The 22,886-nt window shown below is 44.3% G+C and overlaps 1 protein-coding gene across 1 annotated transcript in view; it reads right to left on the bottom strand.

Moving 5' to 3' along the window:
• The window catches only part of KLHL1 (kelch like family member 1), a 240,216-nt gene that overhangs the window by 77,135 nt on the left and 140,195 nt on the right, over window positions 1–22,886 (bottom strand). Inside the window, exon 5 of the mRNA XM_052705588.1 lies at window positions 20,382–20,594. Within this exon, the coding sequence (XP_052561548.1) occupies window positions 20,382–20,594 (213 nt within the window). The remainder of the gene's footprint in view (window positions 1–20,381; window positions 20,595–22,886) is intronic.

Below are 22,886 nucleotides of genomic sequence, written 5' to 3'. Positions count from 1 at the left end.
TCAAGAAGAGCCGAGTCCTGCACTTGGAAAGAAACAACCTCAGACACTAGCTCCTGCTGGAGGCAATCCAGCTGGAAAGCAGCCTGGCAGAAGGGCCCCTGGCAGCCCTTGTGAGCACTAAGTTGAAGACGGGCTAGCAGTGTGCACTTACCACAAAGAAGGCAATATACTGTTATAATGGTCTGGCCACAACTGGAGTTCTGTATTCAGTTTTGGTCCCCTCACTATAAGAAGGATACTGAGTTGCTCCACAATGTGCAGAGATGGTCAACAGAGCTGGTGAAGTGACTAGAAAATAAGACTAGAAGTCTGCATAAACTTCTTTTTTTTTTTTTTTTTTTTAATTTTGTAATAAAACTCCAATTTCTTTGATGCCTTCATTAGGACAAAATAGAGTCTGGCACATTATAAACTCCACAAAATCATTTAAAAATATAGTGCTACTGGATTTTTGCTGCTATTGCCACTCATGAGGAAAAAAAATTAGTAGAGAGTAAAACAACAGTGATCGTTATACACAGCAAGGGTTGAATAGCACTGTAATCATTACATTCATATTCCTAGATGAAAATAGAGGATGGTCTAAGAGAAATAAATGTCTAAGAATGTACTCAAAATGAGATTTCAAAGAAGTGGTCATAAATATGCAACTCCGCTTGGAAACATAAAGCACACTAATAGATTTCTAAAAGTACTTAGCTGCCATTCATTTTCTTTAAAATTACTACACAGATGGGTGTTAAGTACTTTGGCAAGTCTTGGCAGATTAAGTAGATGCCTAAATTGACAGTGAATCTTTGCTGGAAGCTGTGCCTGCTTTTCATTGCTGAGATCCATGCAAGCTATTCTAATGCAGTCTATTTGTACAATAAAACAAGCAAAAAACAAACAAACAAACAAACAAACAAACCAACCAACCAAACAAAAAAAAGCTGTAAATCTGAGTCTAAACTGGACAATGGGATGAGGTACACCACTACTATTTGATCCATTGCTCTTGTACTTACTTGTACAGCTTTCACTGCACATATTAATATTTTCAAATGTAAATCATAATTTCCTAGCATCCAAATTAGTTTAAATTTATCAAAAGGAAATATAAAAATGATTGCAAAGAGGATGACTAAACATGCACACACAAAAAGAACAAATGGGATCCCTTGGGATCACGTACTCTTAATAAAAAAAAAGAAAAAAAAAAAAAAAGTTACTTTTACAACAAAATATCAAGATCTATAAACAAAACATAGATAAATTAGGACATGTTATCCCTGTACTGGGTGTTATAAAATTGACAATCGCTCCTACAGTGCTAAGCTAATAGAGGAATATGGAGATTATCCATACAGCTTGTCTGAAACTTCCTCTTTTGTGGTCTGAGAAGTTACTCATTTTTAAATATACTTAATTTATTTTTACTTAAGTTACATAAAAATGACTTAAAATTATTCTCAATCTTTCTCACATTCGTAAGTTTATATTTTCCTGATACAACTCAGCATTGAAATCCCTATCTCATAAAAAGGGTAAATGAATTACTCACTCACAGAAAAAAAAAAAAGAAAAAAAAAATCAAGTATTTAGCACCATTTGAGATGCCACATGGTGTCTAGGAATCAACACATGGCCATTAAATATAGCACTGAATTTACAAAGGAAGCCTTCCAGAAAATCTGCAGGGAACTGGGCAACACGATAACAGCATATCTCAAATTTACACATAAGTTTATTTCTGTGTGCTGGGAGCTGCACTTAGTCTTGATTGCTTGAAGTGGGAGGTTAGGAAACTAGCTGATGTGGAGAAACCTACTGGTGTAATTGAATATAAAACTAAATAACACATTAAGTCCTTTCAGATAAAAGTTATAATCTCCTGACATCAATTTTATTTAGAAACGATTGAAAGAATTCACAGAATTCTGTAGAGAACAACAGAATATACACTAATATCCAGCATTCACAACAGACCAGTAGATGAAAACACTCTAAAAAAAAATACATAAAAAAAAAAAGCCACTGCTAGTCTTATGTGAACGTGTGCCAGCTGAACTTTGGCAATGCTAGAGGTGTTTAAGGAAATGAAAAAAGGAGTAATGATTGATACGCAGTGATGCCCTCCATTTTTGTTAAGTAAAGACTCCTGCAATTTCTTCATCAATCCCAAAAGGGGTTGAAAAGTTTTGAACCAGATGAATCCCAACATACTGATGGCTGTTAACTGTGCTTTTTATCAGGAGACAGAAATACTTTTTTGTCACGCAATAACTGAGCTGCACGAGGAATTCACAAGTTTGCATCTCAGTGTCAAAGTCAAGCTAGGATTTACAAGGCTTCTGCTTGAGTGTAATATGCAAATTAAGATACGCTAAAAATCATATATCATCAGATGTCATATAAGCATCAGAGGTAATTCAAATGTTTAGCGTTTTCTTCAGGTTCCCATAAAGGATCTCTATAAATAAGGACAGAATCACAGATTTATGGGAGGTGGATCAGTTCACCTTCTCACCAGCAACTTTACGGGATATTTAAGTACTTCACATTGGAAGATTAGGATTTTTTTTGTACCTAGGCAAGAAATCTAATTAAGATGCCCGCATTAGATCCTGGCAGTTCTCGCCAGAGCGGCTGACGTGGCAGGGGCGTTGCCAGGGCAACGGCGGGAGATTTAAACGGGCGCAAACCTGGAAGAAGCCCTTAATCGCCGAGGTTCGCTGCTTCGGAGCTGCGCCAGCCAGAACCGCAGCGACCGACCGCGAGGTACGGAGGGGTTTCGGCCGGTTCCCTCACTCAGGGATCCGCGAGACAGCAGAGCGGCTGGGCAGCTCTCAGCCGGGCAGTTCTCGCGAGAGCAGCTGAGGCGGCGGGGGCGTTGCCAGGGCAACGGCTCTGCATCCACCCCCTCGCCTAGAAAAAGCCTCACGAACAAAGAGAAGGAATCGGGGTGTGAGAATCACCAGGGCAGTTTCAACGAGGAGAAACTATAAGCCAGCCATACGCGGGACTACACAGCAAGGACGGTTGTTATCACTCTCAGGTGAGTAGTAAGTGCCAGGGCTCCTGTTAACGACCCGGCAACAGGGCGAGGGCCGAGCCAGCACTGGCGGCAGCAGGGCGAGGCTGATCAGTCGCACCTCGTTAAGGCTATAGTCATGGTTTTCTGTTGAGGACTGGCCTGAAAAACAAGGCCATGTTCAGAGTATTAAGGACACGATAACGTTGTAAAAGAATTTCAGTAAACTACTAGTTGCAAGTTGTGCTGTATGAGAAAGCCGTTGTGGGAAGTAGGCCTGTGGGGAACTTCGCGTTGTGATGGTTACAGGTTGACGGACATGAGCAATAGCCAATGAGAACGCAAGAAGTGCACTTAAAAGCTGTATAATCTGTTGCTTTACCATTAAACGTTGGACTCAGTTGCTATGTTGTGTGGAGTTATTTGCAAGATCCCACATTCCCGCTCCTGCAGTTTTATTTATTTATTTTTTGTTTTCAGTATTCCATATCATAACATCATGAAGTGCACTGGGATTTAAAGTGTTAATGCTCCAATTCCAGGTACCTATCCCTATACACTGACGGAAGTCATGGGATCTGGCCCTTCCGGGTGGGGCAGTCTATTACTGCGTGGCTGTGGGTGCTGGAGGGTGCTTACCCAGTCGTTCCAAGCTTTTCAGTTTTGACTTGATCCCAGGAACTCTCTCTCTCTTCTATCTTATTTGATTTATTAGTTTCAATTTCAATTAGATTGTATTATATTGTTATCTTGCATTCCGATATCATAGTTAGTAAAATAAATTTTCCTCCATAGGTTGTTGCTGCTGTTTTTTTCTTTCCTTCCCGTTTTGTGGGGCCAGGGTGAGGGGTGGAGGTCAGGGGCCTACTGCCCCCCTGTCATGGGCATTGATTGATCTAGTTAACTCCGTGACACTTTTTGGTGGAGAATGCAGGCATAGCATTTAGCTGCTTTTTAGCTTTTAGAACAAATCTCTCTTTCTGCTTTTAGAGAGCTTTGTTAGGGAACATTATCAGTAGTTCAGGTTTCTATGCTGGAAAACTCGACCTTGAAAGACCAGGCGTACTGCCAGTATTCTGGGATATTTGTAAACTTTGAGCACTTAGTCTGGGTAGTGCCTTTTTCTTTTTTTTTTTTTCCCTCTTCTTGTTAGCTTCAATTCATTAACCCCTTTTTAGCAGATACAAGCGATGAACTCACTGTTTATCATGGGGGACTGTGTAAGAGATTAAAGGCTACGATGTTACTCGCAACTCACTGGCCAAATATCAATGTCATAATCACTTGTTGTGGAATTGTGTTCATATATAACCAAATAAGGGCACTGATGGAGACCCCTGCATGGTACCTATATGGAATGTGGTATGTTTTGGATTTTGGCATTTACATCCAAGATGAAATGGCTAATTTTACAAACAACTACATCTCAAATGGAATAGCTAATCTTACAAACAACACGATGTTCAGACAAGTCTCCAGACTTTCTTTTCAGTTTGTCACGTATTTTTCATATTTATGGGCGTAGTCCTGTTCATCTTATCAATCTCTCTGAATGCATTCCTATACACTCATGGTAAGTGGAAGGAGTCTCCTCCAAAACCAGAGAATGCTGAATAAGGGGAGGTTTAGGAAAAAATCCTAGAAGCATGGGGACCTGCAATGCCATGGGATTTCACTCTTGAATACCTGTCAGATCCTGAGAACCTAAGCCAGTATTTGAGTCAGGGACGATGTGGCTTACATAAATCTAAGGAGGTACAACTTATTTGGGGTTTGGCTTGTGCTTACCATGCCCTATATAATACTATTCTGGAGAGAGAGAGAGTTTCCCAGCTGAGGTTCAAGGCAAAGGGGAAAATCTCCAAGTCAAATCTAATCAGTCACAGGAGGCACCAGTAACAATATCAGTTGTTCCTGTGGAAGGCAAGAAATGGAAACGAGTGTCCTCGCGTATGGAACGGAAAAAAGAAGACATAGAAGAGGAGGTGGAGGAAGATCCAGGTGAGGGGCCCTCCACCAGCATTGCTAAAGGCAAAAGAAAAAACTAAGAGACATGTGGAAGAGAGTGATGAAGAGGAACTCTCTATTACTACTCGTCGGCCTCTGAAGATGACTGAAATCCAAGGCTCAAGAAAGGAGTTTACACAGCACCCAAATGAAACTCTCGTTTCCTGGTCGCTTCACTGTTGGGATGGTGGAGCCAGTAGCTTGTCTCTAGATGGTAATGAAGCTCACCAACTAGGAGCTGTTGCCAGAAGAACTAGTTCATGTTTGGATGGAGCTGCCACCCTCTGGGAACGAGTGTTAATAGCCATGAAGGAGAAATGTCCTTGCAAAGATGGCTTGAAGCCTGTGATGAAAAGGTGGGATACAGTTGAAAAGGGTATCCAATATTTGAGGGAAGTAGCAGTGTTGGAAATGTTGTATGACCTTAACTTTGTTCCTAACCACCTATGCCAAGACCACGACCCTGAGTGAGTGAGGACGACATCTGAGATATGACAGAAACTCACAACAAAGCACCAGACAGATATGCCGGTACACTAATGACAACGTTTGACAGATATCAGGACCAACAGAGAAGACCCTTAGTTTTTGAATTGATCCTTACGCTTCAAATCTATGAACAACAGCTACCCCCAACTGACGCTTCCATTTCTGCCATCTCACAAATAGCGGACCAACTGAATGAAATGCAAGAGCAAGTGTCTCTCCTGAATAATCGTGACAAACCTGTAGTAGTATCAGAAACGCTTGGTGAAGATCAGGATAATCAAAAGAGTCTAATGAATGAGCTGATCAAACTAATGCAAACCCAACTAATTAAAGATGATGAACCCTCCTTCTCACGTGCACCATCCAAAATCTCAGCTGTTAAAGGCAAATGCTTTCCAGCTCCAGTAAGGAATACTACATCGCAAATTGCCTTGTGGTGTTACTTATGTAACCAATGGAGAAGACATGAGGAAGTGGCACGACCAAGCTAATTCTGTACTACGATCATGAGTGAGAGAATTACAAAGCAGATCAACCACCAGTGCAGTTGCTCCAGTTAACACAGGGTAATGAATAAAGGGGCCCTGCCTTCAGTCGGGGGGGGAAAGGGATAATAGAGTATATTGGACTGTGCGGATTCGATGGCCTCGCACATCAGAACCACTGAAATATAAGGCACTGGTGGATAATGGTGCACCGTGCACTCTGCCCTCGAGTCCTGAAGGGACAGAATCAATCCATATTTCTGGAGTGACCGGGGGCTCTCAAGAATTGACTGTGTTGGAGGCTGAGATAAGTCTCGCTGGTAAGGACTGGCAAAAACGTTGTTGACTGATGGAGGGGTTCCATGTGTAGTAGGTATCGATTACCTCAGAAGGGGGCATTTCAAGGATCCTAAGGGGTATCCATGGGCTTTTGAAATAGCTGCTTAGACACAGACAACATTAAGCAGCTGTCTGTTTTGCCTGGCCTGTCAGAAGATCGGTCTGCTGTGGGGCTGCTACCAGTAAAAGAGCAACAGGTACCAACTGCTACAAAAACGGTGCACAGACGGCAGTACGGCACCAACAGAGATTCCTTGCTCCCCATTCGTAAGTTGATTCATTAACTAGAGAATCAGGGAGTGATCAGCAAAACTCACTCGCCTTTTAACAGCCCCGTATGGCCAGTGTGTAAAGCCAGTGGAGAATGGAGGCTGACGGTGGACTACCGTGGCCTGAATGAAGTTACATCCCCACTGAGCGCTGCTGTGCCGGACATGTTAGAACTCCAGTATGAACTGGAGGCAAAAGCAGCCAAATGGTATGCCACCATTGACATTGCTAATGCCTTCTTTTCCATTCCTTTGGCCAAAGAATGTAAGCCACAGTTTGCTTTCACCTGGAGGGGCATTCAGTATACTTGGAACTGTTTGCCCCAGGGGTGGAAACACAGCCCGACCATTTGCCGTGGCTTGATCCAAACTGTATTGGAACAGGGCAGTGCTCCTGAGCACCTGCAGTACATTGATGATATCACTGTGTGGGGTGATACAGCAGAAGTCTTCACGAAAGGAGAGCGAATAATCCAAATTCTTCTGTGTGCTGGTTTTGCTATTAAGTGAAGCAAAGTGAAAGGACCTGCTCAGGAGATTCAGTTCCTAGGTATAAAGTGGCAAGATGGCAGTCATCACATCCCAACAGATGTGATCAACAAAATCACTGCCGTGTCTCTGTCCACTAGCAAGAGAGAGACAGTCTTTTCTGGATGCAGTGGGCTTTTGGAGAATGCGTGTTCCAAACTACAGCCTCACTGTAAGTCCCTTTTATCACGTGATGCGAATGAGAAATGAGTTTACATGGGGCCCTGAGCAGCAGCAGGCTTTTGAACAGATTAAACAGGAGATAGCCCGTGCCATGGCCCTAGGGCCAGTACAGACAGGACAGGGTATAAAGAACATCCTCTATACTGCTGTTGGAGAGAATGGTCCACTTGGAGTTTGTGGCAAAGAGCCTCAGGAGAGACCCGAGGCCAACCCCTGGGATTCTGGAGTCGAGCCTACAGGGAGCTGGAAGAGGGCTACACTCCAACTGAGAAGGAGATCTTAGCCACGTATGAGGGGGTTCGGGCTGCTTCTGAAGTAGTCGGTACTGAAACACAGCTCCTTCTGGCACCTCGACTGCTGAACTGGATGTTCAAGAGAAAGGTTCCCTCCACCACACATGCAACTGATGCCACTTGGAGTAAGTGGATTGCACTGATTACACAATGAGCACAGAAGGGGAATGCCAGCTGTCCAGGAATCCTAGAGGTCATCATGGACTGGCCTGAAGGTAGAAAGTTTGGAACACTCCCAGCAGAAGAGGTATCACATGCTAAAGAGGCCACGCTATACAATGAACTACCAGAGAATGAAAAGAAATGTGCCCTGTTCACAGATGGATCGTGTCGTATTGTGGGAAAGCATCGCAGATGGAAATCTGCTGTGTGGAGCCCCACACGACAAGTTGCAGAGGCCACTGAAGGGAAAGGAGAATCAAGCCAATTCGCAGAGGTAAAGGCTGTCCAGCTGGCCTTAGATGTTGCTGAACGGGAGAGGTGGCCAATGCTCTATCTTCACACTGACTCATGGATGGTGGCAAATGCCTTATGGGGGTGGTTACAGCAGTGGGAGCAAAATAACTGGCAAAGAAGGGGTAAACCTATTTGGGCTGCTGAACTGTGGACAGACATTGCTGCCCAAATAAAGAATATGGTTTTATGGTTTGTTTTTTGTTTGTTTGTTTTTTGTTTTTTTTTTTCTTCAGTATTTTGCATCATAACATCATGAAGTGCACTAGGATTTAAAGTGTTAATGCTCCAATCCCAAGTATCTATCCCTATACATTAACGGAAGTCATGGGATCTGGCCCTTCCGGGTGGGGGCAGTCTCTTACTGCGTGGCAGTGGGTGCTGGAGGGTGCTTTCCTAGCTGTTCCAAGCTTTTCAGGTTTGACTCGGTCTCAGGAACTCTTTCTCTCTTCTATCTTATTTGATTTATTAGTCTCAATTTCAATTAGATTGTATTATATTGTGTTATCTTGCATTCCAATATCATAGTTAGTAAATTACTAAGTTTTCCTCCATAGGTTGTTGCTGCTGTTTTTTTCCTCCCTTCCTTCCTTCCTGTTTTGTGGGGCTGGGGTGGGGGGTGGAGGTCATGGGCCTACAACCCCCCTGTCATGGGCATAGATTGATCTAGTTAACTCCGTGACAGCTATCTAGTGGTGTTAGTGTGCCTTCAGGTTTGCAATGGCTGCACCCCAGCAGAAGGCTACTGCCACAAAAATTGTGGAGACCCAGACAGAAGTAGCCTGTCTCTGAGGGGTATGAGGATCTTAGCCAAGGAACTGGTGGAACTCATTGGAAGGTCTTTAGACTAAGTACGAAGGCAGAAGGAGACAAAACAGGGCCACTAGGGTTGACAGGGTCATTCAAGGGCTTGTACCAAACTTGATGGGCGAAGATGGTGGAGTATAAAGAGATGGACTGGGACAGGGGGATGCTGGGGATGCTGCTGTTCTAGGGGATCCTAGATCCTCTATGAAGGCGGTGAGACGGAAAGCCCAGCTGAAGTGCCTTTATACCGATGCACACAGCCTGGGAAATAAGCAGGACAAGTTGGAAACCGTAATGTGTTTGGAAAGTTACGACCTTATTGCTATCACGGAAACATGGTGGGATGACTCCCATAACTAGAATACCACCATTCAGGGATATCAGCTCTTTAGAAAGGATAGCCAAGGTAGGAAGGGTGGGCGAGTTGCACTCTGTGTCAGAGTGGATAAGCCGTGAGGAGCTCCCCGTGAGAAACAGGAACAGGTTGAGAGCCTCTAGAATTAGAGATGGGACTAACAAAGGCCATCTGGTGATAGGGGTATACTATAGGCCACCTGATCAAGGGGAGACTGTGGATGAGGCTTTCTTGCTTCAGATGCGGGACGCGTCCTGGTGGGGGACTTCAACCATCCGGATATCTGTTGGAAATACCACACAGTGAGCTGCAAGAGGTCCAGGAGGCTCCTGGAATGTACTGATGATGACTTTCTGGTCCAGGTGTTGGACTGACCAATCAGTGGTGAAGTGCTGCTGAACCTGCTGCTCACCAGGTTGGAGATCATTAAAGGCATTAAGGTTGGAGGCAGCCTGGGCTGCAGTGACCAAGCCCAAAGATGTGGGCCTGGCAAAGAGTGGCGTCAGGACCCTAAACTTTGGAACAGCGAACTTTAAGCAGTTCAAAACAAAAATATTGGGGAGAGCTGGCTACTCTTCAATGATGGCTTCCTGAAAGCACAAGAGCTCTCCATCCCTCTGAATAAGAAAGCGGGCAGAGGAGATAGGAAACCGGAATGGCTTGGCAAGGACCTGCTGGGAATGCTGAGGGTGAAGAAAGGTGCATACAAGCTCTGGAAGCAAGACTGTGTCACCTGGGAAGAATATAGGGGTGCCGTCTGGACTTGCAGACATGACATCAGGAAAGCCAAGGCGCAGGCAGAACTGAACTTGGTGAGAGATGTGAAAAACAATAGGAAGACACTGTACAGGTGCATTGGCCAGAAGAGGTAGGCCAAAGCGAGTGTACCTCCTTTGGTAAGTGTAAAAGGAGAACTGGCTTCAAAGGACGAAGAGAAGGCTGAGGTACTGAATGAGTTCTTTGCCTCAGTCTTCACTGGCGGCCAGAATCCTAGTATTTTTTAGATTTTTCACATCCCTGAGCCGGCATCCCTAAACCTCCAGGTGGGGACTGGGATGGTAAATCTCCCCCCCTACTGTAAGGGCAGAGCAAGTCTGAGACCGCCTCATGAGACTGAATGTTACAAGTGTATGGGGCCAGATAACGTGCATCCCAGGGTTCTGAAGAAGCTGGCTGAGGTGGTTGCTGAGGCGCTCTCCATCATATTTGAAAAGTTGTGGCTGTCAGGTGAGGTCCTGGATGACTGGAGAAAGGGTCACGTCACTCCCATTTACAAGAAAGGGAGCAAAGAGGACCCAGGGAACTACAGGCTGGTGAGTCTCACCTCTGTGCCTGGAAAGATCATGGAACAGATCCTCTTGGACGACATGATCACATGAGGAATGAGTGTGCGATTTGAGACAGCCAGCATGGCTTCACCAGGAGAAGGTGGTTGGACTGGATGATCTTGCAGGTCGTTTCCAACCTTGTGATTCTGTGATTCTGTGAAGGTCATGCTTAACGAATCTGGTGGCGTGACAGCATTGGTGGACAAGGGAAAGATGACCAATGTAATTTATCTGGACTTGAGCAAGGCCTTTGACATGGTCCCCCACCGCATCCTTATCTCCAAATTGGAGGGATGTGGATTTGATGGGTGAAGCACTGGATGGATAAGAAACTGGTTGAAAGGCTGCAGACAGAGAGTGGTTATAGGGGTAAAGGTATGGGGCTTGTGGGAGGTGGGTAGTGAGTGTGATCGGGTGCCACAAGTTTCTGGGGTGGTCGGGTGTATGGGTATAAAGAGCTTTGTTGCGCAGCATTAAATTGGCATTCGGCACTTGACACTGTGTGTTTGACCCGTTTGTCTCTGGGCTGGGGATGTCCAGAAGGGAAGAGTCTGGAGTCCTGTGTTGTGTTGTACCTGGCCAACCGATAGCAACATCTGGTGACCCTGATGTGATTCAGTGTTGGGTGCGCACCTGTGGTGTACGAGGTAGCTGCTCGTTATGGCTTCTTTGAAGCACGTGGTGAGTATGCTGAAAGGAATAGCGGCTAATGTGGACTATCCTGTCCAAATGGCAGGGATGACCATGGTGCTGACGCTGCCACGCCCTGTCCCACAAAGGACATGGGTGGTGGGCTCTGGCGCTTCAGAGCAAGGGTTCACTGTCCCACCTTAACAGGTAGTGCAGTCCTCTGTTACAGCACATGCCTGTTCTGACGCTGTCAAGCCCGTGGAGTCCCAGCCGCTAATCGCCCTATCGCTGTCCCTAGAAGATCGCTCACAATTACAGGTAGTGCTATACATGCAAGGTCTAGTACAGCCCCATCCTGAAAAATTCAAATTGACATGTTTGGTGGACACCGGGGTGGACATAACCACGATACCAGAAAACCAGTGGCCCCATAAATGGCCTTTAGAGACCACCACTTGTAGGGTAGGTGGAGTGGGTGGCTTGGCATATGGATGGAGGAGCCAGTACCCAGTAGTGGTGGAGTGGCTTGACGACTGAGGACCTCGCTGGTCTGGTCCTCTGCATCCATTCGTGCTGGATGTGCCTATTGCCCTGCTGGGCCGGGATATTCTCGCCAGTGCGGGAGCAACAATCCACCTTGGCAATCCGCAGGGTTTTTGATGAGGGCCACTGCGGAAGTTCCATGTTGGCATCTTAATTGGTTTTCGAATGACCCAATATGGGTGCCCCATTGGCCCCTTTCTCAGGATAAATTACAGGCTTTACACGAACTAGTAACTCATCAGGTGCAAGAAGGGCATTTAGTACCTTCAGTTAGTCCATGGAATAGCCCCTTGTTCGTTATAAAAAAAGAAGTCAGGGAAATGGTGTTTCCTGCATGACTTAGACCATGTAAATGACTCTATGGAAGCGATGGGGGCACTACAACCTGGATTGCCTCTCCCTCCTGTGGTCCCTCGAGATTGGCAGTGCATCATTGTAGACCTCAGACTGTTTTTTCAGCATTCCCCTTCACCCTGCTGACTGCAAACGTTTTGCTCTCACGGTGCCAGCCCTGAACAATGTGGAGCCAGCAAAGCAGTTCGAGTGGGTGGTTCTTCCACAGGGCATGAAAAATTCCCCCACAATTTGCCAGATGGGTAGCGCTGCAGCCCATTCGGGATTGCTGGCCCTCTCTGTTGATCATTCATTACGTGGATGATCTCCTCATTGCTGCTCCCCGACTCCCAGATGGTCTGCAGTCACAACTGCAATACGCTTTACAACAATTTGCCTTGCAGATTGGCTGTAATAAAACCCAAGTAGACACTCCTTATAGCTACTTGAGTACAGTTCTCACCGAACAGCTAGTCCAGCCACAAAAGATGCTGGCACCTGAGGCAACTGTCACGATGCTGCACCAGCTTCAAACACTTGTGCATCACTTCAAACACCATTGCGTCTTGCAATGGTTGCATCAATTTCTTCCCATAGCGCCTGAGGAAATCCGGCACTTCACAGACCTTTTGAAGGGGGACACCAACTTGACAGCTCCACAAGAATTAACAGTGCAACACCATCATCTCTTGTCTAAGTTTTCTGAACGCGCACGGGGGGAGGGGGAGCCTGTTGAGGCGGGATATCCAACTACTGGTGCAGGCGCACATCCTATTGCAAAAAAGCGGGGGCTACTGTAATTCTCCACCAGAGGGAACTGCATCAACCATTGCTGTTTGGTTATGTAGCAACCCCTAGAGTTGCTCTACCTCAGTGCGGCACTCTTTTAGGAGGCACCCTCCAATGGGCTCGGGAGAAAAATCTTTCCCTCTCTGGTTCTGAACTGGGGAAATCACAGTAGAAGTTGAGCCACCAACCATCGGCTATCTATGTAAAAACTCACAACTGGTTCAAGTTGCACTCAGCAGGTTCCCAGGGGCAGTTAAAACCAAACAACATACCCCTTATTCACAGTTGTTCCAGCTTGTGACCCTTATTCCCTTTGTGCTGCTGGCTGCACAGCCTGTGAAGGACCTACTGTGTTCACAGATGCAGCAGGAAGGACACACTGATATGCTGTCGCTTGGTGTGAGTGAAAAGGGCCCTGGGCGACCATAACATGCACAGACCTGATCCTTGGTACAGTTGGGGCTTAAAGCGATATTACTAGCACTCCAACAATTTGCCCATACTCCTGTCAATACTGTCACCGACAGCCAGTACTGTTTCCGGATGGCACAACTCTGCAAGGACTGCTGTGAAACTCGCATGCTGACAGCAGCAGCCCTATACAACGCCCTATCATCACAAGTTCATCCAGTTTTCCTGTTGCACGTTAACAGTCATGAGGAGCTGCCAGGGTATGTCGTTGAGGGCAACAGAAAAGCAGATGCCACATGCTATCATGTCTCACTTGACCTAAACAGCATCACAAGCATTCACATGCTCAATTCCATCAGTCTGCGTTAGCCTTGCACAGACTCTTCCAGATTCCCCTGGCGGTGGCAAGGGACATTATTCTCACCTGTCCCGCTTGTGGGCACAGCCCCCCATTCCCGGCAGGAGTTAACCCTTGAAGACTCCGGCCAAACGAACTATGGCAGATGGATGTCACTGATGTGCCTGAGTTTGGCCGACTTCACCATGTCCGTGTTGTGGTGGACACCTGCAGTGGCATGCTGTGGGCCATGGCCATGACTGATCAACGAGCCCGCCAGTGTGTCTAAGCTCTCCACATGTCTGTCACAATACTGGGTGCCCCAGAAACGCTTTAAGACAGATAACGCCCCAGGGTACCACAGCCATGTCTTTGGCACATAGTCAGGGTCAGGCGATCGTAGAACATGCCCACCAAACACTGAAGGAGCGACTGCGTGTCTTTAAAGAGGGGGGAAGCTTGGAGGGACCCAAGCTCTGCCCTCCGGCCTTACTCCTTATAGCCCTATATAGTTGCCCTATACCTGGAGGGCAGGAGAGGTGACCATCAACTGTGGGACCTGCCCACTATCGGGGAGGTGCAGATCTGGAGCCAGGGAGGGCCTTGGTCTGAGGAGCACCTCCCATTGCTCGTGTTAGGTCGTGGGTATGCATGTGTGAGTACTCCTCAAGGCCTCTTATGGTTGCTTGCGCTATGGGTCCACCTGGTCCCTTCAGGGAAATGATGCCACCTTTATTTGCAGGTGATGCTGCTTCTGCTCTGCCCTCTGACACGCGCTGGATTTTGGGCTATGTGGCCTCCCAGGATGCTGATGTGTGCATCTTGCTTACTGGCCTGAATGACCCGGTACAAACTTGTGCTGTGGCTCACTGTGTGGTGCCACGGGGCATCCTACGCAAAGCATTGCTTCTGTAGAGCCTTCACCTGGTGGGCCCTCCCAGTTGGGACAGTCTGTATACCCAGACGTGGGTGTGCTCTGTAGCCAATTTCACCACGGTCAGAATCAATGTCACAACGAAACTGGAATTTAACAACCCTTTGGAGCAACCTGGATGCTACGATCAACTATGTGGTTGGGACTACCTCTGCAGCCCAAGACGGACACAATAACTTTGTGCTAGGTGAGGAGAGGCTGTGTGGCACGTTGGAGTTATGGCAGAACAGCACACCAATCACTGCTTTGCAACTGCGTCCGCCATGGGTCGTCAGCATGACCATCCGCAATTCCACAGTCCCCTGGTTGTGGGTTGGCCCAACAGGCTCTGCAGCAACACCGGCAGACTTCCTGCCTGGAGATGCATGGTTTGTAGCCGATTTGACCAGGGCACAGGGCGCTGATTCCACCTCCCACTTGGTCCAGGTGAAAACGTTGGTAAGAGTTACTGAGGTCAAGATGAAGAACCCCATTCATCTGCCGGGAACCGGGTGGGTGATTTGTGCCAATGGCAAAGCATGGAAGACCGTTACAGGCAACACAACCCTTGGACTGTGTACATTCGGGGCACTGCTGTGGCCTAAGATGACTGCCCAGGCAGCTGGACATAGAGAAAAAAGGGCACTGACTGCAAGTTGTATCTCTGAGTCTTCCATGAGCAACTCTATTTGCCTAATCTATCCCTAAGGCTTTTCCTTGGCATTTTTGCTAAACCTGTGCTCACAGCCTGGACAACATCCAACGTGCAAAAATTGGCGTATATCGTTGCAAAAAACACAAATTGATTCCCTGGCCCAAGTGCTTCATGCCTTAAAGGTCACTCAAAAGGAGGCCATTGACTATGCTCTCACAGCCTTGGGATCAGGCTGCTCCTGGCCAGAACAGAAGGAGATTGCACGATATTGCTATTCAGAGCAACGGCTCTGTGGAGAATCTGTTGCAATGAGTGCAGCAGCTGGGTCAGGAACTCCAAGACACCTCAAAGAGGATCACCATGGTGGAGGACTGGGGGTCATGGGATTGGTCCTGGCTGGGGAGCATCCTAGGGACCGTGCTCACATGGGTCATAATCGTCTTGCTGCTTATTTGTTTCGCCCCAATGTTATTCCGGATGCTAAACGATCCGATCAGATGAAACCTGATCAGTGCCCATTACTTATTGCTACCTGATGTGCTGCCCAGCGAGATATAACCAGCTGCTTTATAATTCTGGGAGGTGGGGAAACAGGGTTTACATGGGGTGCTACTGCAGGGTTGTATGAATTATCATAAAGAGGGGGGAGTTGTAGAGGTACAGGTATGGGGCTCATGGGAGGTAGGTCGTGGGTGCAATCGGGTGTCACGGGTTTCCGGGGCAGTCGGGTGTACGGGTATAAAGAGCTTCGTTGTGCAGCATTAAATTGGCTTTTGGCGCTTGACACCGTGTGTTCGACCCGTTTGTCCCTGGGCTGGGGATGTCCAGAACAGAAGGGTCTAGAGCCTTGTGTTGTGTCATGCCTAGCCAGCCAAAAGCAACAGTGGTCATTAATGGTTCTGTGTCCAGGTGGAGGCCAGTAACATGTGGCTTCCCCCAGGGGTCTGTCTTGGGATCAGTGCTGTTTAACATCTTTATCAATGACATCGGTGATGGAATCGAATGCACCCTCAGCAGGTTTGCTGACGACACCAAGCTGAGTGGTGCAGTCAACACAGTGGAAGGAAGGGATGCCATTCAGAGGGACCTCAAAAGGCTGAAAGATCAGCCCAGGTGAACCTAATGAGGTTCAACACAGCAAAGTGAAAGGTTTTGCACTTGGGCCAGAGGAATCCCAGGCATCGAGACAGACTAGAAGGAGCAGTTCTTGAGAGCAGCCCCGCAGAGAAGGACCTGGGGGGTCTTGATGGATGAAAAGCTTAGCATAAGCGAGCAGTGTGCTCTTGCAGCTCCGAAGGCAAATGGTATCCTGGGCTCCATCAGAAGAGGAGTGGCCAGCAGGGACAGGGAGGTGATTGTCCCCCTCTACTCTGCTCTTGTGAGGCCCCATCTGGAGTACTGCGTCCAGGTCTGGAGCCCCCAGTACAAGAAAGACAGGGAGCTGTTGGAGAGGGTCCAGAGGAGGGCCACAAAGACGATCAAGGGACTGGAGCATCTCCGCTACAAAGACAGGCTGAGGGGGCTGGGCTTGTTCAGCCTGGAGAAAAGAAGGCTGTGGGGTGACCTCATTGCAGCCTTTCAGTACCTAAAGGGAGCCTACAAACAGGAGGCGAATCAACTCTTTGAAATGGTAGATAACTGCAGGACAAGGGGAAATGCTTTTAAGTAGAGGAAGGGAAGATTAAGGTTGGATGTCAGGGGGAAGTTCTTTACAGAGAGAGTGGTGAGGTGCAGGAACAGGCTGCCCAGAGAGGTTGTGGATGCCCCGTCCCTGGAGGTGTTCAAGGCCAGACTGGATGGGGCCCTGGGCAATCTGGTCTAATATTAACTGGGGAGGTTGATGGCCCTGCATGTGGCAGAGGGGGTTGGAGATTCATGATCCTTGAGGTCCCTTCCAATCCTGGCCATTCTGTGATCAGTTTAACCAGGTCTGAGACACACTGTAATTAATATAGCAAGATCATGTATTATCCTACTCAGGTGATCTGCAAGCCTGTGAAGATGGTATTACTTAAAGTTTCACAGAGATAAAGGCAATAATATTTATGCTACTTTTTAGCATACCACTTTTTAGTTAACCCATCATTTACAAGCCACTGCAAAAACATCCATTATAAACACAGTATGCTGGTGGAGTGTAAGTTATCTTTACTATTTATGCATGTAAATGTTTATACTCTTTTAATCACGCATTTCTTTCTGAGAACCATTAAAACATATGCTTAACATCTTCATTTTTCACTAGACATGCTAGTCTCGATAGCTACTGTCATGTTGATTCCTAACTCTTGATTGTAAATTCCTCTGGAAACCCAACACCATTAGCACTTCTTCTTATTCTTGGGGAAAAAAAAAAAACAACATAGAAACAATGTTTTTCCCAGTAGAAGCTACCCACACTCTTAGCTTGTGCTGGAGCCTCAAAATTAACAGTTTTGTTATAATGTGTACAGACACTGAGCAAAAACTATTGAGCCTTTTACATTTATAAATGGGGTTACATCATCACTAGCAGAACGTATAGGGCTAGGTGGAAGCTCATATATGCTGCTGAATTATTGAAGGATGTTTTCTGTTGCAGTTTCAGTCAGAGAGTAAGAGACATAAACACAGAATAAGTCATTCTCTTTTGGGAAAGGAACAGAAAAAGATGAGAACTCTGTCTGAATTCTGAATTATTGTGATACCCTATTACTGAAGTCTGACCACACTGCCAGTGTAATTACAGAAGCTTTAGAGTGAAATGAGCTATGATAAAAACAAAGGCTACAAATTTAAGCCTTCATTTTAGGAGGACCTTAGGCAGTCTTTTCAAACTGTTTATAATCTTTGCAGTCTATGACTTCGTCTTCTTTTAGTGAATTTAGAAGTAAGGAACACGAATCCGTTTTCTCAGTTGTCTAATGATTAGTTTTCAGTTTTGACCCTACTTTCCTCCAAAGAGCTTATCAGTTAATTTTCAGTGCAATTAATTTGACAGAATGTTTTGTTTGATTTATACTTAACTGTAAACCACTGTGGGGGAAAATTAACCTTGTGGTAATAAATTTCCACCTTGTTCTCAATAATTTCTATTAAAACTTAACTTCAATCTGGAAACATTTTTTTAAAACACTTTTTTAGTGTAACTGCAAAGATTTATATGATGCAATACTCAATGATACACAAGCATAAAGTTTAGTTTTTAGATATAATAGGAAAAAAAAAATTGAAAAACTATATAATTCAAAAATAACTTTTTAAACAGTTTTGAGGCTGTTAATTTTTTCATATACTCTTATCGCTGGTCACCCACCTTCTGGTTGTTCAGAAAAAAACATGTTATCTCCAAAAGTTTGACTTGAATCTGAACAAAGAAGTTTTATGACGTTTTCTCAAAGATTCATAATAAAATTCAGTTTGAGGTTAATACAACTGTATTAGAAATTTATAGGTACATGCCATTGATGTGTGATGCCAACATGTTTATATGTGCGAGGCATCCATGATAAGCAGGGGAAATCTAGGATTTAATTAAATTGCTAAGCATAAGATATAGTTACACTTCAGATTATTTAAGGTATCCAGGATATTCCCATGAGGACACCATAAACTCAAGTGAACAGTTTGATTACATGAACAAGGGACGCTAGTGCTATTAGACATGTCTCATGGTGTCCTTACATTTTTGGGCCATAGAGACACTAAAGGAAACCTAAAAGCAAATCTGAAAATATCCAGTTAACTGTACAGGGGTTTGTTTCTATGGAAAAACACTCAGCTTGGTAATTCAGGGAGAACTTGTTTATGTGCAATAAGCAGCACAGAGGTAAGCAAAGCACATGATGTCTAGATAACTTCTGAGCTTCTAAACGTAGAATTATTTTGATATCTTGCTGATACCTTTACTGATATTTTATCTAACAAATTTTAGGTTGAAAAATGTAAAACAAACAAAAACAGAACAAAGGAAAATTCATAAACTCTCTGAAACACTGCCTGTAAATCTTAACATCATGAATTACAACAGTTCTTGTTTCAGTCATCTCCTTCCTAGCATTCTTTTCTGCTCTTTCCCTTATATTTCTCAGGGTGTCTATGAATGTTTTTGTTTACACTGAACGGTATTTAGTTACGTTATGAAGGGCTACTCCAATATACATTCATCTTTCTTTCCACATTCTTCAAACATTAACTGAAACAGAATAAATACTTGGGCATGTCAGAGAATCATATGCTATGCCTAAGCTTTCCACTGATGTGTATCAAATACCAGGACAGCTGCAGAGAAAACATTAAGAAGCATCAGTGCAATTGCATGGGAACCTGGAGGCTATCACTGCACTGTATTTAAACATTCTCTCTTAATTCTACACTAATCTGAGCAAGTGAGATGCATCCTATGTCTACAGAGAGTCCAGAAAGATATGGTTGATTAAAACATCTAACCAAACATATTCCCTGTTAATAGAAATATAATTATATGAAAGGAAATCCACTTTAGTATATCTGAGGAAATACATCCCACACTCCTAATTCTCTATTTCAAGTTGGTTATTACATGCTGTGTTGCCAACATCCACAGAAAGGGCATCAAAACTTTAGTACTGATTGTTCTATGGGGGTCCATTCAGTGCAATCAGAAGATCTCAGAATCCATATACTTCTTTGTCTATGAATTTCAACAGCTTTTACAATATCTCTGCACAACCTCTTGCAGCAGTTTAATGCTTATAGCTTTTTTTTTTTTTTTTTTTTTTTTTTTTGATAGATATGGAGAAAGGCTCAGAACAGCCCCATTGTTCAGCAATGGCATGCTGCAAACTAAGATTAGTCAGCAGAAGGTTTTTTATTATTATTATTTTTATTCCTACTGTAGGTTTCCAAGAAGGGCTGTGATGGGACTCTAGTCAGTAGCCAAACAAATACACTTTTTCTCATGGGATGGAGATAAAATAGAAGGAAGGTGAGAAGGCTCATTATATTGATATGACAGTCTCATAGGAAAAACAAAAGCTGTGTGTGTTGGTTAAGCAGAAAGAAGAATTAATTCACAGATTCTCATCAGCAAGCAGATGTCCAGATGCTTCCTAGAAAGTAAGACCACAGCATGCATAACAGCTGGACAGGAAAACACCAGAGATGACTCCCTCTTTTTTATCCTTTTAAAACATCTTTTTATCTTTTTCTTGCTGCAGTTTTCACGATAACAGTTATTATATTCTTATTAAAATAAAATTACCTGAGGTGGAAGCAGTGGTAGTCTTATATATGCGAGCAGCATACTTAGGTCACTGCATCGTCTCTGCATATCATACTTCACCCACATCATTAAAGCATGGAAAATGGTCTCTTCATCAGGAACATTCACATCATCGCTAGCAAGAAGTTTATGGAGTTCTTCAGCTGGTAGAAGTAAAAATTCTTGATTTCTTATAACTTCAATTATATTCTCCTGAGAAGAGGAAAGCATCACAGATTTAATAACAACACTGGAAGAAAATAAAAGTAGTTGTTGAAGTTAATATATACATAGGATTAGTTAATATCCATCTTTCTTACAGATGATAAGAAAAAAAACCAGATTATTAACAACTGTATTTGTAATTAATATATAAACATATAAAATGAAAGTAAGATTGTATGCTAAAATTGTAATAAAAATATCAGAATTTAGTTATAATGGATAGAGCAGATCTATATATTTAAAAGAAGGTGCTTTCTATTGGTCCTTTGCAGGTAGATCCCACAGATGCTCACATAGAAACAGAAAAATAATTGAACGTAGTTTTGTCAGGACCTATTTTTAAATTGCTTGAGTAAATGCCAAAAGGTAATTTATATTTTTCTGGTCTTTGTTTTTGTCCATTGACTCCGAACAAAGTAAGTTTAAATTGTATGCTTAGAATCTTGTACAGTAGCCTAGAAATGTAAGGGAAACAGTTTATAGGCACTTCCTATAAGTTGCTTAATTCATTCTAATTAAAAAGCCATAAAACTTAGAAAATTTTACTGCGCTTCTCAATAAAATGATTTATAAAGCAAAATTTAATTAAGGCTGGTTAAACTGACATTAAATCCCATTATAAAGAAAATATAACTCAACATATTATTAGAAACCAACATGAAACTTTGCAGTGGCATATTAATCCAAAGTCCTAATATTATTGAAATGCATTATGATGGTAGAATACATTTTATGAACCCACAGAACTTAATTAATTTTGAATAACTTTCAGAGCAGGGATATTGAATAATTATTATTTTGATTAAGATTTCTTATAATTTTAAATTGTGTTTTCTTTTGGAGATATATTTAAGAAGACCTTAGTCCAGCCTCTGTACTGATTCACCATTGAACAAAAGCAACATCCAACAGTTTCCAGACAAAATATGAGCTTGCTAGGCCCAAATCTTTTCTTCTGAACATTTGAATTTCCAGTAGTTTCATGTGAGTCATGGCTAAGTAAACTGTTGCCTTTAAAAGTTTTAATGAGCAGTTGTATGTGTGTGTATAAATATATGTGCACTTATATGACATATTTATGCACATTTTACATAAATAAAACTGATTTCTTGATCTTCAGAGTTAAAACAAACAACAACAAACAACCTCCCTCCTTTAAGTATTTAGCATTCCTTAAATTGACTTTTGACTGTGAAAAACTTCTACATCACATTTTAATTTTTCTAATACCATTTTATTTTGAGTGGAAAAGTATATTTCAGTGGGTTGCTGTTCTATCAAAACAATGTCCCTGTATTCTTTCCAGGCTATACAACCCTGCTTCCATTTCTGTTTTTCCCTCAGTTTACGCTGCATGTCATTGCACAGCCATTATGGTCACCTACCTCCCCAGCTCAACTTCTTCTGCTGTGGGATGGAGAGCATTGTGCTCTCAGAAGGCTGTCCTTAAGGAGCTACCGGCTCTGTTCTGTGTCCATGCCTTTAAGGACAGTTTCCCAGGGGATCCCACCCAACAGTTCCTTGAGCAGCCAGAATTCTGTTCTCCTGAATCACAGGGTCCTTGCTCTGCTTTTTGCCAGGCCCACATTGTTCAAGATCACAAACCTCAAGAATCACAAATCACCAAGGCATGGTCACTGCAGCCCAGGCTGCCTCCAATCTTAACCTCTCTAACACTCTCCTCTGCATTGGTGAGCACCAGGTCGAGTAAGGCTTCACCTTGGGATGGTCCATCTATTATCTGGACCAGGAAGTTGTCCTCAACAGACTCAGACAGACAGGAATCTCCTGGATTTTCTGCTACCTGCCATGCCACTATTATATCTGGGTGGTTGAAATCCCCCATCAGGAAAAGAGCCCGCAAGCGCAACACTTCCTGCAGCTGAAGCAAGAAGGCCTTGTCAACAGGCTCCTCCTGATCAGGTGGCCTGTAGTAGACCCAAACACTAGATGCTCTTTACTGGACAGATCCTTGATTTTTACCCACAAGCTCTTGACCTGATTGTTGGCTGTTCCTCAGACACAGCTCTTTGTAATCTATCACTTCCTAACATAGAGGGCAACTCCCCCACCCCCTCTACCCTGTCTATCCCTTCTGAAAAGCCTGTAGTCCTCAATCAGGGTATTCCAATCGTGGGATTTATCCCATCATGTTTCCGTGATAGCAATTAAGTCATACTTTCCCTATTGCACCACAGTTTCTAGCTCCTTGTCACAGAGTTAATTAGATCAATCTATGCCCATGGCAGGGGGGCAGTAGGCCCCTGCCCGCCTCCCCCC

Source organism: Tympanuchus pallidicinctus, unplaced genomic scaffold (assembly GCF_026119805.1).
Source record: "Tympanuchus pallidicinctus isolate F22 unplaced genomic scaffold, pur_lepc_1.0 scaffold6, whole genome shotgun sequence".
NCBI classification, from domain to species: domain Eukaryota; kingdom Metazoa; phylum Chordata; class Aves; order Galliformes; family Phasianidae; genus Tympanuchus; species Tympanuchus pallidicinctus.
The sequence above is the reverse complement of the archived record's forward strand: the minus strand, read 5'-3'. Positions and strand labels throughout refer to the sequence as shown.